General features: G+C 36.4%; 1 protein-coding gene across 2 annotated transcripts; it reads right to left on the bottom strand.

The window, feature by feature from the left end:
- Positions 1–733: 733 nt before the first annotated feature.
- Positions 734–14,903, bottom strand: THNSL1 (threonine synthase like 1). 2 transcript variants are annotated; one of them, XM_036072701.2, is made up of 3 exons: positions 14,818–14,903; positions 8,550–8,723; positions 734–7,318 (listed from the first exon to the last, which is right to left on the bottom strand). In XM_036072701.2, the coding sequence occupies exon 3, from the start codon at positions 7,268–7,270 to the stop codon at positions 5,039–5,041; it is 2,232 nt and encodes a 743-aa protein (XP_035928594.1). In that variant the 5' UTR covers positions 7,271–7,318; positions 8,550–8,723; positions 14,818–14,903; the 3' UTR covers positions 734–5,038. The 2 variants fall into 2 exon arrangements, with proteins under 2 accessions (XP_035928594.1, XP_035928593.1); XM_036072700.2 differs by lacking the exon at positions 14,818–14,903 and adding an exon at positions 14,541–14,735.
- Between the last annotated feature and the right edge of the window lie 92 nt (positions 14,904–14,995).

Genomic DNA, 14,995 nt, shown 5'->3' with positions numbered 1-14,995 from the left:
CCACCCAGGCGCCCTATATGGCAATTATTTATATAGCAATTTAATTCCAAAGAGGACTTAGTTATTTACTAATCCCAATGATCATTGTTCTCCAAAAAGTGGGGCAAATTATAAGTATTATCCATCTACAACTCATAGAGAAACTGAGGCAAAAGGAGATCAATTGTCCAGAAAAGACCAAATTTGAGGAAGATGTAATATCTTTTGATAAACATTTCCTAATCACTACGTTGTGTTTACTACAAAAGAAATTCAAAGATGAATTCCCCTCTCCCAAAGAGTTCATAGATCAGTACTGACACCCCCATAACCTATGGAGATCAGAAAACTTCCTCTTGCCAGCTAATCTCACCCCCCCACACCCCCCCCACTTATGAGTCCAAGGCCAGCTTATTTAGCCCTCTCTTCCCTCAGTTCGTAATTCTATGAACCCTATTTTTAAATATTATGCAGTTTAACAATGTTTATAGTCAGTATTTTAACAGAGACTGGCAGTAACTAAATTAGGTAAAAGAAATGTGAATCCAATTTTGAGACAGATGAAGGAAAAACAGATGTACTTGACAATTTTTTTTGGAACCCAAATCAAAATCAAACCTTACATTAACTTCAGGTCCTACCAGACGAGTCTCTATTTTATTTGACATAAGAGCAGACAGATATCCTAGGTAACAGATGAATATTCACATCTAAAAGAACTAAAATAAAAACTTTAAATCTTACGCAAGAAAAATTGTTTTCAAAATTCTATTTATTCAATAAGAACATGAGATGATGAGTGCTGTACACAAAATATTCTGAAACATAGAAGTCCTCGAATTTTGAGGAAAATGACATAAGATCACATGAATTACCAATCTGGGGTATATGCTATCAAGAATACCCAAAACAGTATTTTTTACATGGCTTCAAAGAAAACCTATTGTTGCACATATAATTAAATTTTAGTGTTACCACGAATACAAAAAGCCTAGTTTACTCTGAAATAAAATTAAACATGTCTTAATATTTGTGCCATAAAGAGTGCCAAGAACATACCTTTTTGTCAAAAAAAATTAACTTCTAACTGTTCAAAACGGCTCCTGGAGGATTTTCTCTTTTTTTCAGCATGTCTCATGAACTCTAGAATATCGATCTCAAAGTTTCCATTTTGAAAAACTGTAGTAACAAAGCATTTGTTTAAAAAGTCTCGCAAGGATACCATCAAACTTATTATGAGATGATATTAAATTGACTAATTTCAGGATCATTCATCAAAAATGAGAATTTACTTAAAACAATTCATTGAGGATTTAAGTAATTTCAGTTATAAACTCTCCTAATATTCATGAATGAAATTCAACCTGCCATTAGCAAGTCTGTGTTCCATAGGCCACTAAACTCTCAGTAAAGTCTATGATGATAACCTAATTAGTGTCACATCTGCACATGTAACCTCAATGCAGTGACTCCAGACAATTGTTATCACCACTTAGATGAAGAAAGTCGGTAAGAACTCAGAAAGAGATAAAAGGGTTTGAAAACAAAAATAGCTAAATTGACTAATGCACCCTTCTACAGGAAGCAAACTCAACTTTTTGATGTAGAGCTCTCGTGAAAATATTGCCAATTGATCAGCGTATTGCTAGACATTATGCTGACTTGGTTTCTTGTCTCTGACGGGTCTCTTTTACTTGACACTGGCAACTTTCTTGGCTCTACTTTTTTGAATCAGAGGAGCTTACGCTAACTTTGATTTTAAAAGAGCCGATTTATTTTTAAAGTCTGAAGAGATAAAACTAATGATTCTAATGGTTGGAGTGCACACACAGGGCCCACACAAATACCTATTTCATATGCAGATTTTATTCAAGTTCCTGGATTGTGACAAAAACTGTACTATTTATGTTTTTATGGGTTTGAGGTTCACATGAACATAGCCTTTTAAAGAAAATTAACATTAAGTAGTTTGAATTATGTAAGGTTTATAAGTTATTTAATGGATTGAAACAGTATTTGCCATAAGTGATCAGTTTTCAGAGTGAATTATTACAATCCAACAAAAAACTCATACAAAACAATTTATTGCCTTCTACCATCTATTTTGATGGAAACCTATTTTATGATTTCCATTAATATGTAATTTTAAAATCTCATTTTTTTCTCAAAAATCTTCAACTTGCTGTATTTATGACATTATAAAACAATTTCTCAAAGATAGTTAAAGCTAGAAATTATGACAGCCTGAAATTTAATAACAATTTTTCATTTCATAGACAAAGCACAAGTTTTTATTTTAATAATGCCAAGATATGAAACCTATTTTTACATATTATTGGAAAGAAGCACAAATGTTTCAAAGTCCATATTCACTAGTTTTCAACACAAATTTTACAAAACAGTACACCTACTGCATACAAGAACAGATAAACATGAGACAATCTAGACGTCTACTAACTGGTAAAAGGATAGACTGTGGTATTCATACAACGGAATATTATATATATAGTAATAAAAAAATTAATGAACTGTGGCTCCACTCATCTGCTTGGATGGATTTTAAAGTTCTTGAGCAAAATATAAAGTCATGGAAAAATATACAGTGTGACTCCACTTACCTAAGATTCAAAAAGAGGCAAAACTAAGCAATGAAAAATTATAAAAACAAACGAGAATGATGAAAATTTAGGATAGTGGTTGCCTCGGGGAGAGAAGTGCACATTATCAAAGAGGAGAGGTGGCTATCAGAGGTGTAACGTTCTACTCTTAGAGCAAGGTGGTGAGTACATGGGTATTTGTTCTATTACTCCTCCTTAAACTGTACATATACTTTATGTATACAGAGAAAATGAGGCAAGAAAACAGTGACTGTATAGACAACTCTTTTTGAAGAGCACCGATCTTGTGTGTAAAGGAATAAAAGATGGGAAGAAATGTGAGTGTTTTCAGAGATTTTGTTTTGCTCTTGTTAAGATATGAAGAGAGCATCTGAATGACAGAAAGGTTCCATCAGAGGGGAGAGGCTGAAGAAACAGCAGGGATGACTGGTGAGGCGAGGCCCACGTGAAGGTCTGCCTCTGACAGGAGGAGGAGCATGTCTCAGTCAGGCAGAGGGCAGTGGGGAAAGCTAAGAATAACAGGCACAGATTTATACAGTTGATGATGGGAAACGGAAGTACATCAGATATGGTGGCTCGCTCCTCTTGAATGAGGCTCCAAGGGGAAGGGCAGAGCTGGCTTTGAGAAGAAATGAAGGCATCAAGTGACAGCTTGGGGCAGTGAGAGAAACAACTGACCACAGACAAATGCAGGTGCTGTCCTCGGCATTTCACCTTATGTTTCCCTGGCCTCTGTCTAGAATATACTTCCCCTTCCTTTTCACCTAGAAAATCTTCCCATCCTTCAAGACTCACCTCAGGTTCTACGTCTTCTGTGAAAACTGTTCTGACTATTCCACGGCAATCCTTTCCTTTTCCTTTTAATCCTTACAGCGCTTAACTCTTATCACTCGTTTTTTACTTACTCATAAACCATCTTGCAGTCACTCTTTTGTGTTGTACATGGCTTCATTTTTCTGTGTGGTCTCCCTAGCTATAGTTCTAGAGGACAGAAATCATGTCTTTTTTTTTTTTTTTAGCACTGTTGCTCCCCCTTTCAGAAGAATAGTGCATTCTCATACAGTGAACACTTAGCTGTTCGTTGTTCTATTTTTTAAATATGTCATCTACTTAAACAGATATTCTTAAAAGCAAAAGAAAAAAATAAAAATATGTGAATAACTGAACTTTGAATCATCCATTATTTTCTTGTCCCTGCTTCTGGTTTTCAATTTTTGGTTTTAGAGCTTACTTGGTAGAAGCCAAGCCAGACATCCAATGTTAACACAAAATTGGTTTGATTTTTAGTATTTTTTAAACAAATTGTTTCTACTAATTAAACTATTAAATTTTTTTTTTTACAACTTTTAATATGTTTCTTCATGGAGGTAGTTCTCTTAGAAAATGAGGCAGAATATTATCAGCAAAGACAAATTATGTCAGGAATGCCATCTTGTGGTTGAGAGTAGTCCATTACACTACAGATCCTTTCAGTAACAATCTTTAATTCAGAAATAAAATATCCAGTAAATTCACAAATGTAAGTCATGGTTAAAATTATTGTTACTACAAAGAAAGAAAAGCTAGACAGGTGTGTTTTCAATTGTGTGTGACTTCAGTTGCCAAAAAAGACTATGTTCATCAAAGAGACAGACAACAGATGAATTATATAAGAATGGACTCTAAATAATACAGAAAAACTGCTACCTATAACTAGAAATATACTTCTATCAAGACTATTAAAATACTCTGAATTTTGGAAAACTTTTCTCATGAAATAGATAATTTTACTTCTATATTCACTACTAACTAGTTATGTTATTACATCCTAGATTTAAATCATGTGTCTTGATTTTCAAAATACATCATCCTAACTATAACCATCCAAAGGGGAGTGAAGGACAGAGCACTTATCTAATTTGGATGGTGTAGGATACATAGAATTAGTTGTAGTCCAAAATGGGACTTGGAAGAGACGTAAAAACCCTGGCCCTATCTTAACAGATGAACTTACTACTCCTTCCATACAAGTTAGACATGTCAATGATAAATAATCTTTCTAGTTAATAGAAAACTAGTAATGGTTACAGATGTATTACTTGACAACTACGCTTAAATATTCTAATTGCCAAATTGAATACCAGACATTCTGATCCACTTAAAAGTGGGGATGAGGGCGTGGAAACTGATATATCCCTCACGAGTGCAAAGCACAGCACAACACAAAGGTCCATGCACTATGCTACCCTTGGTCCCTTCCAGATTATAAGGTTCTAAGGAGCATGTGCAGGTACAATGTTCAGTTATAGAGATCAGGTTATTTGAAATTCCAAAAGATAATAGATCTACATGTAGCTATATTTACCAAAAAAAGGAAAATGCTATTGTACTCCAAATCAATGTCTGGGATTTATTATTGCATGCTTATCACCAGAAAAAAAAAAGTTTTACTCAAAAATTTTTTATACGAATTGATTTTGTATTAGTTTTTCCACATGATTCTTCATGACATTCACATCAGCTGCACAAACCTGGTACTCCATCTTCTCTTGCTGTTTTGTTCTCTCTAATAAGGCTTCGTGCGGTGGAGGCAATGCATTGTAGGAACTCAGCAAGTAAAGCTGACTTGACGAGGTATGGTTGATTTCTTTAATCTTTAAAGCCTGCATGATAGCAGGTGCAAACTTCGAGTAATGAGCCGTAGATGAGACAATCACTGGGCAAGTTTTGTCTTGCATTCTGTCTGCAACCACTTTTGCAACAGCAGTGTGTGGATCCAGAATATACCCTGAAGTATTGTAGGTGGAATGAATAGCTGCCAGACACTCTCCCTCGGAGCACCAGTCGGCTACAAAATCCTGCTGGAGTTTCTCAACTAGCATCTTCTCTATTTGGAAGTGATGCTGCTCTTCTAGTTGATTAAACAATTTTGTCATTAATTTTCCGTTTTTATCAGCCATCAAGTGTAAATGTCGTTCCAGGTTTGAAGCTTTAAGAATATCGATTGCTGGTGAAAAGGTTTGTGCTAATTTTCTTTCCCTTAGGTCATAATGTCCCGTTTTTATAAAATCAGTCAAAACATGGTTCTGATTAGAGGCACAAATAAATTTGCGAATAGGGATTCCCATCATTTTGGCATACACTGCTGCTAAAATGTTACCAAAGTTTCCTGTGGGAATACAGACATCCACCGGGCTTCCAAAAGAAATAAATCCTTGGCTAACAAGATCAAGATATGCAGAAGCATGATAAACTACTTGGGGAAGCAGTCGGCCCCAGTTTATGGAATTAGCTGAACTTAAGACCGTTCCATATTCCATAATAAGAAAACCAGCAAAATCAGAATCTCTAAAAATGCCTTTTACAGCTGTCTGGCAAAAATCAAAATCTGACTTGACACCCACTGCCCATCCATTTTCTTTCTGACTGCCAATTATTTGTGCTTTTTGAAAATCACTTACTCCGTTCTCAGGAAAAAACGTGGCCACAGCTATTCTTTGCTTATCGTTCTTATTAATACGGCTAAAACCATTTAAGACAGCACTCCCTGTGTCTCCTGAAGTAGCTACAAGTATCATATAATTGCAACTTGGTGGAATACAGTGTGCAAAAAGATGAGGCATAAGCTGTAAAGACAAATCTTTAAATGATCCTGTGGGTCCGTGAAACAACTCCAGGATGAACTGGTTGCCTGAGAGGTGCCGAACTGGGGCAACTTTGGAGCAGGCAAAGTTTTCCCCGTAAGCAGTCTCAATCATTTCTCCCAATCTGGCAGCAGGTACATCAGCGGGATGTATACACTTTTCCAGCAGGATTTGTGCCCTTTCTATGTAGGTTGCTCCTACGAGGCTTTTCCACTCCCTACAGTTTAATTTTGGAAACTCTTTCTCAGGAACGAAGAGTCCACCATCAGAAGCTAACCCCTCAATCACTGCTTCGCTAAAGAATTTTGTAGAAACCTTCCGTTCATCGTCTTTAGGCCAAATGTGTCTTGTTGAAACGAATGTTTCTGAGTCCACATCTTGGTACCGTTTGACTGCACTGAGCACCTTGTCAGCGACCTCCTCTGGGGAAGCCCCACTTTCACAGAAAACACGGGTATCATACCACTTCTTATAATACTGTCTTCTAAACTTAAGTAAGTCTTTCATAGATGTTCCAGCATCCTGACCTATGATCCTATCAATTTTCATTAATTTTAAGCGGCTGACTATATCTATTAGAGGTACATCCAGGTATACAATTATCCCATTTTTCTTCAGATGCCACATGCTAGCATCATGCATTGGATTGGACCCCGTAAGGGAAATCACACTTCCAGATGTAGAGAAGTTTAACACGGCTTTTCCTTCCTCTTCTAAAAATTGCTCATTACCAACATCCTGTAATTTTTCAGACACACTCATATTCCAGGTTTTTTCAAGGATATCATCGTCCACATCTATGACACAACAACCTAGTTTCTGACCTATTATTCTGCCTACTGTTGTTTTCCCAGCACCAGGCGGTCCCATCAGGATAATATTTTTGTCTCCAACAAGAGAGTGGGTTGAGTGCCATGACTTCCTGAATTCTGCAAGTGCACGGGTTCTTGAAAGAAACAGCTGCACATGTTTATCCGTTCTAACATGTATACTGGGAAAACATTTCTGGGCTATTTGTTTCAGATGCGGACATCGGTTAAAGTGGAGCATTCTCTTTTCACTTTTCTGCCCAAGTCAACCTAAAAACTGGCTTTAGCCCTTTTCAAAACATAAAAACAAAAAAGACATTTGGTTACTAATTTCAACAAACTTAAAATCCCAAAGAGGACTGAAAATAACCATGTCCATGGTACCTAAACTGTTTAGAAATCTTTCAAATGTATGGGACATTTTTTAAAGTACTCAAACCCAAATTCTCATATATTACATATTATCCTTTAAATAATCTTTTCAATCTCAAGCCCGAATGATCAAAACTTTAAAAATTTGTAACTATAGGCAATGCTTTATTCAGAAAATGCCATATCATAGACGCTTAAAAAAAAAAACATACTAAATCAGATTAGTATTTCTTTTCCTATAATGAAAAGTGTTTCTTGGTTTATAACCCATATAAACAAGGATTATTTGCAATGCTATTTACTTGCAATTCATAAAAGCTGAATATTCTTTATATTTAATTTCTAACTTTAGTTACACTAACATGCTGACAGACTATCATGCTCCTCATAAATTTCTCATAAAATTCACAACAGGGAAGTAGAATATTTGCTTACAAAATGCTTAAATAACTTTCCAAACTGTAGGACAAAGGTATGGCATTTTCTTTCTTATGTGCCTTTTATATGCATATTGTAAAGAATCATCCTTAGATATTTTTCACATTGAAGTCCTTTTTAAAAAAGCTAAAATGAAAGGTATAATATTATGCAAATAGTTAAGAAAAATTGATAATTAACAGCAAAGTCAAAGGCTACATATTTATAACCTTATCTGCATGAAACCGTCACTTTTGTTTCTGTCCTCTAAACATTATCAGTGGAGACACTTAACTCAAATTCCAAACTCTACAGTGATAGCAATAAAAACAAACAAACAAAAAACTCAGGAATGTTTCCAATGATGAGAGGAAATCATTATTCTGGCATCCAAAGAACCTCTGCAATTCCCCATATTGCTCAAATCCCTGTCTTTGGAAATGTACTCAACATTAAAACACAAACATATGCCAGACAAGTCAAATTCTTAGTCATATGTAAAATGCAATTTAGTAACTGTTGCAATGTTCATTCAAATTGACTAAAGGAACTCCACAGACATCTAGTGGGGCTTTTCACATTTTCTGCAACTAAGCCATATTAAATATCAGATGGTATGTTCAAATACATTCTGAAAACTTTTAATCATTTACTACTCTGATTATCTGTGCTACTGTGTTCTGTAATTAAACATTTAAACCATTTTAAAACTAACACTGAATTTAACTTACAAGTTAAATTAGAACCATCAAGAGAAGGAATACATTTCCTTATTTGGCTTTTCAGCTTGTATGTGCTGTCCTTAATTCCCACTGACTTGTAAACCAAATGACACACAGGAACCAATCTCAGATGAAGAGCTTGTTGATGCTGAGGCAAAGTCAATCTTTGCAAAAAAATGGAGTCTATAACAGAAAAATTTTCAAGTTAATCATCACTGCGTACAATGTTACAAAATTCCACACAGAGACTGGTCTATTATTAAAATATCCACCTGAAAAAGTTAAAGTCCAGAAAAAGAATGAATTGACCCTTTTCATGTTTCCCCAAATCTATTATTAAAAGATTAAGATACTGTTTTTTTTTTAACATCTGTGTCTTATAATGGAAAAGAAATTTCATTAAACAGTACTGAAGGAATTTCTTCCACCAAGCAATATGAAAGACAGTAATATAACCAAATAAGAACAAATATAAAATCTCTCACAATGACACCTGAAATTTTAATTACTTAACTGGATGTTTAGTGATGAGAGAAAAATTTAAATCAGTGGACTAAAGCTATGAAATGAGTGTTTGAATTACTCTTGTGGGTTGTTTTATCCATCTGAATCACTACCCGATTTGTATGTAGTAATACCTACTGTAAAAAGCGCAAATATAGTGTCTGCTACACACCAGTACCCCTTGTCTATTTAATTGAGTTTATAATAAATTCAAAACACATATCATGCGGGCACATAAGAATATTCTCATATATAGTAATATTATTATCACTCAATGGCAATGGACCAAAAACATATAAATTGAATCAGAATATCTAGACTCAAGGCTAGGTGTATTTTTTCATGGTTTGGTTAGTTTATAAGCCTTCAGAGAAAATATGGGTACTTAGCCATGAATCAAGAACTGTTTTGCTGGGGCGCCTGGGTGGCTCAGTTGGTTAAGCGACTGCCTTCAGCTCAGGTCATGATCCTGGAGTCCTGGGATTGAGTCCCGCATGGGGCTTCCTGCTCAGCAGGGAGTCTGCTTCTCCCTCTGACCCTCCTCCTTCTCATATGCTCTCTCTCTCTCTCATTCTCACTCTCTCAAATAAATAAATAAAATCTTTAAAAAAAAAAAAAAAAAAAGAACTGTTTTGCTATGCACAGTCTAATTCTTTCCCTGCCATAAACCAAGGATCAGAGAAGGATACACTCGAACCATACTGGTAAAGTCTTTTATTAAACTGTATTCTAGTATAGTACTTTAAGACCAGCTAGTTTTCTTGGAGGAAGGGGAACACTTTCTAAAACCATCTGCTTCACCTGCTATTCAGGAGTGTGTGTTCTTTTTCAGTTCCCAATGCGTAACTTTCTGATGTCTGTATTAGCAGTAATTGTAGTATTACCTGAGTAGCTGGTTGGTTTTCTGGACATTAAATCTTTTAACTGATCTTTTTCACTTTGTGTTGGTTGCTACAATGCTTACCATCAATTCCACTAAAAGTAGAAGACTGTAACACAAATGTTACACATTCTTTGCCTTATCTTTTATAACCTTAGTTTTCCTTTATTTTATATGAATTAAAAATAGAAAATTATACAGCTTAATTTAATTTAGTATATTATTTGACAATAAAAGTCTTCCTGAAAATAGCAGAAGGCAGTTTTAAAGGCAGTTTATTATCATTTTAAAAGAAAAATAAAGAAGATGAATTCTATTTTAAGTAACATACTAAATTTTGTTTTGTAACATTTTAGCCACAAATTAATTTTAGGGCTTCAACATCCATTGTAAGCAAACCAAAAGACAAGATGGAATAATATCTACAGTATGTAACTTTCATCTGGAAACTAAGTCTTTACTTAAGAGGTAATAAACTCAATTCTCATTATTCATGGTATTATGTTCTATAAAGTCATCATTCTTGAGTATTGAATTAGTGAACAGTGAATAGTCCCGTTGCTCCTAGGGGAAATACAGGGTTAGGTTTCTGCAAGCCTCAAGTCACATTTTTGCCAATTGATCAATACATAGGCTTGTTTTGTGTTTCTGCTTAAAGTCATTTTATATATTTTTTATATTTTTAATATATAATTTATACATATATATATGTAGTTGACTCATTACCGCTGTACAGCCAACAGCACTCTGACTTAAGCCTGAATGAAGCTTATCTAACACACATTTTATCTGTAAGGCACATTATAGCCTAATTACCTTAGGAACACTAGGCAGCACGTCAGCAACCTCGGGGCCATTTTAAACAGCAAAACCACCAACTAGAGGTACAAAAATGTGAAAAATGTGGCACTAACTAGAATGGGAGAAGGACATTTTTGTTTACAGTATTTGAGCTCAAACAGCAAGGCAGGGCATCATCTTGCTTGACCACAGCTTGGAGCACGTACATCAGGAGACTCCAATTTTTCACCACTGTGCGTGTGTCCATGAATGAATGCACAAGTTTGGCAAGTATTATTTTGGGCTTATAAATAAGTTTTAGTGAGTAGAATTCACAAATATGGAACCTGTGAAAAGTGAGGATCAACTGCATATCATTTTCCTTTACGATTCAAAGCCATGTTATTATGCTTTTTCAATTATTTATATTTTAGTATGTATTTCAGTCTAGTGGTCATGAATAGGCAATTGTTCTTCAGCCAAAGGACAAAACTTTTTCAAATTAAATGGAAGTCGAGGAGTCAGAAAACAAAAGCTGTACTTAAAGACCAAATCTCTTGGCCATAAAGTACTCAGGTTTTACTGTATCAGTGTTCTAAAGTGTTTTTTGTAGAGCCAGGTTCTTCATGAAAACACTTTAGTCATACTCTCTAATTCCTCAGACGATGGAAGATCTACACAACTCCATTATACATTAATACTTATTAAATAGGTTTTCCTACTGCTCACTTATAATGGGGTTTTTTGATCCACGAATTCCACTGGATACTTTTTAGAAGTAATAGACACTTGTCCTTCAAACAGACAAATGAAAAGCCTGTTGGTTTCACAGCAAGAACTTTAAAAAACAAAAACAGAATGTCTACATGTACAAAATAATTCAAGTACTCTTTGATTTCAAAGCACAAAATTTAACAATTTTACTTTGGCGAGCTGATCAAAACTGAATAATGAATTCAAGAAAAAAAAAGTAAAGAAATCACTTTTTAAATCACTTTTAAATTATTTCCTATGAATGCTAATAAATTTACATTTTTAAACCAGAAATTCATACTAATTTTCAGCAACCTATTTACAGTGATGTTTTCCTAAGGACACCACTAGATGATTGCTAATCAACTAAAGTCATACCTGTTATCAATTTTTACTTCCAAAATGGTCTAGAAGAATTTTTTCAATTCCATTATAAAATTACCTAGTTTCCAATTCCTATTTAGTCAGGATGATTTAGCACTTGTCACCCATTTAAAGTATTTGTTTCATACTATTCCAAAATAAAACATAAGTCATAGCACTTTAAAAATTATTTCATGATGAGAACTGGCTGTGGTCCAGTGAACTTCTGAAAACATTTATGCCATGATTATGCTTGTCACCCTATATTAATGCAATCTAAATTTCTCAGAAGAATGACTAAATCTAGTCCATTATCTTATGAAGGCATCCTGATATATTTTTTTTAATTCTTAAAAATGACTGTATTTTTACAGAAATAAATTGTTTTCCAATACATAATAAAAATGCAAATTTCCTAGGACATAAACTAGCCAGGGGGAGGTAAAGTTTTGCTGCTCTGGACTGTTAAGCAAAAATCCTCCCAACACGCCTTTAGGTCAGTCAGCAATTACCTCCCTGGAAATAGCAAGATGGAAAGACCACACACTCCAGTGTCATGTTGTAATCAGAGGGATCTTAAATCAAAAGTAGAATTTACAAGTTCATCACTCATCTTTGCCCCTATCTTAGTACCAAAGCTGATTAAGCCTTTCCTGTTGCGAGCCCTTTGCTGTTAGATACCCTAATGGTCTTGAATATTTAATTCAAAAGACTTTTTAAGTACCCTTTTTAATTCTATAACTTAAAAATATATTATTATAAAGAATATCTCTTATACCGGGTTATTTTTCTTCCTAGAAAATTGTCTTTTTTATATTCCCACCTAACCTCATTTTATTCATCTAAGTAAATTAGAATTAATCTTTAGCAAAAAAACTCTAACTTGTATGTACAAACCATTTATAGCAGGGGTCTGTGCAAACTATAACCCACAGGCCAAATCTGTGCAAAATTATAACCACCTTTTTTGTAAATTAAGTTTCATGGGAACACAACTTTGCTTATTTATTTGTTCATCTGTTTTGTATTGTCTTTGGTTGCTCTTGAGCCACAACAGTAGAGTTGAGCAGTTTTGACCAAAACCATTTGGCCTGCAAAGGCCTAAAATATTTATCATCCAGCCCTTTACAGAAAAAGTTTGTGACCTCTGTCAGTATACTAATACTAATTCCCTGTGGGCATAGTGGACATAGACATTTCCTTGAACAGTACTGCCATTTTGAGGGAATTATAAAAATTAGAAATATATTCTTTGTAAACATGCTTTCAAAAGGCAAGCAGAATTATAGACCAAGTATCTAAGGAAAAAAGTTCCTTTCTAAATGATTTAACAACTTCATCACGACTGTAAACTAAATATACTATGGTGAGGAGATCATAAATTGGTATTTTTAAAGCCACAATAAACATACTGATAGAAGTGAAATTACTGTATTCAGTAACAGAAAGTCAAGACTAGCTAAGGTTGGTTGGGACTTACTAATTGGAGAAATCATGCTTTGCCCTTTGGCTCTTTTAGGAACTGTTTAATATGAAGCGTCCCAAAGTGTTTCTTCTTCATTAGAAAATGTATAAGCTTTGAACAATGGCCATCCACTTGGTTAATGGCATTATCATTATGAGTCCTTAGTTCAAATCTTGGCAAGTATAAAGAGAATTTTTCTCTATACATGCTAAGCAAAAACAAACAAAATATCCCCCCAAACCCAAAACACAAAATAGTCAAAGGCGAAAGGAAACCGACAAAGTGGTATATACATAAAAAATGTTTTGAAAAGTAGAAGATCTGATGTGAAGAACAGGAGCATCATCTCCAACATGCCACTCATCTGAAATAAAATGCTCAACTCCTGGGATAAAAATAAAAAAATCTTATCAACTGGATAAGAAAAAACTAAATTTATTCTTATCTAATGAAATTCGCTAAGAGCCCCAAATGAGAAGGACCCACACATTCTGCAGAGCCTTTTAAGTCGGAACTAAAAGGTTAATGAAGCCAGCATGCTGTTTTTCTCTCTCCACCGAGCACCCTGGCAGTGAGATGACCAAAACTGGTGTTGGTTCTTATCTTTGACCATCTTTATTCCTTGTGGGCAATGGCCTCCGTAAGGTTCGTTCAGACCAACTATCCTCTTTCCCAAATATTGACAAAATGTCTTTTAGAGACTCGGGATCGCAAAGCCTTCTGTATGAATTTCTTTCAGCAGTCATACGTGCATAAACAGGTTTAGGGAAGAGCAGACGGTTCAAAACGGAACAAAACCGCTCCCGAGAAGGCAATTTTCAAAAAGGGACACCATAAAAATGGGCAAAAATTCAAGGGCCCATTTAAAGAGGCTTCTCCTGGTTTAGCCTGCTTATTTAAAAAACATCAAGTCCACATGTCTGTGGATAAAGACCTAAGAGGAGGGGCGCGACCAGGGGGTACACCGGGCTGAGAGCAGAGAACGGAAGAGGTCGGTCGAGGGGAGGACCGCGGCGCGACAGGTGGATGGGGCGGACGGCGGGGCGTGCGTGGGCGCGCACTCCCACAGGTGGCGAGCAGGGCCGCGCAGCGAGCTCCGGGCAGCCTGGGGCAGAAGCAGCGGGGAGAATGAGCGCAGACATAGTTGAGATTACAACGGAGTAGCGGACAGGGGCAGGAACGAAGTGCGGAAAGGCATGCAATGGGAACGCACCGGCTTCTACAGTTTCCCTTTCTTTCTCCTCAAATCACTCACCAAGAAAATCACACTGGGAAGACGGGGGAAAGGAAAGAAAATGGGGAGGAGCGTCCAGGAGCCGCCAGTGCCGCCTCAGGACGGAGTGCCACACCTCAGGGGCTTTACCCTGCTCGCCCACGGCCCGTGCCCAAGGCCTTCGCTAGGCCTGACCCGCCCCCAGCCCCGCGCAGCGCTCTCTGCGCCTGCGTTGGTGGAGGCCTGCGCGTCCGCCGCCACACCCACGCCCGAGCAACCGCACACCGGGCACGTGACTCTCGGTCCCCGCTCCACCTACCTGAATCCTCCTTGTTCTTCAGGCTCCTCCCCACCCCGCCTGCTCTCCACCGAGGCCCTGCTCCGCGTGGCCCCAGCGGCTCGCCCCGCCCTCGCCGGAATTGGCGCCTGCGCACAAGAGCCTTATTGTGTGACGCCTACAGACCGGCGGCACTTCCGTACCGTCTCTGGTGGAGTGT

The sequence above is a fragment of the Halichoerus grypus genome, chromosome 6 (assembly GCF_964656455.1).
Source record: "Halichoerus grypus chromosome 6, mHalGry1.hap1.1, whole genome shotgun sequence".
NCBI classification, from domain to species: Eukaryota; Metazoa; Chordata; class Mammalia; order Carnivora; family Phocidae; genus Halichoerus; species Halichoerus grypus.
This window is presented reverse-complemented; position numbering and strand designations above follow the sequence as displayed.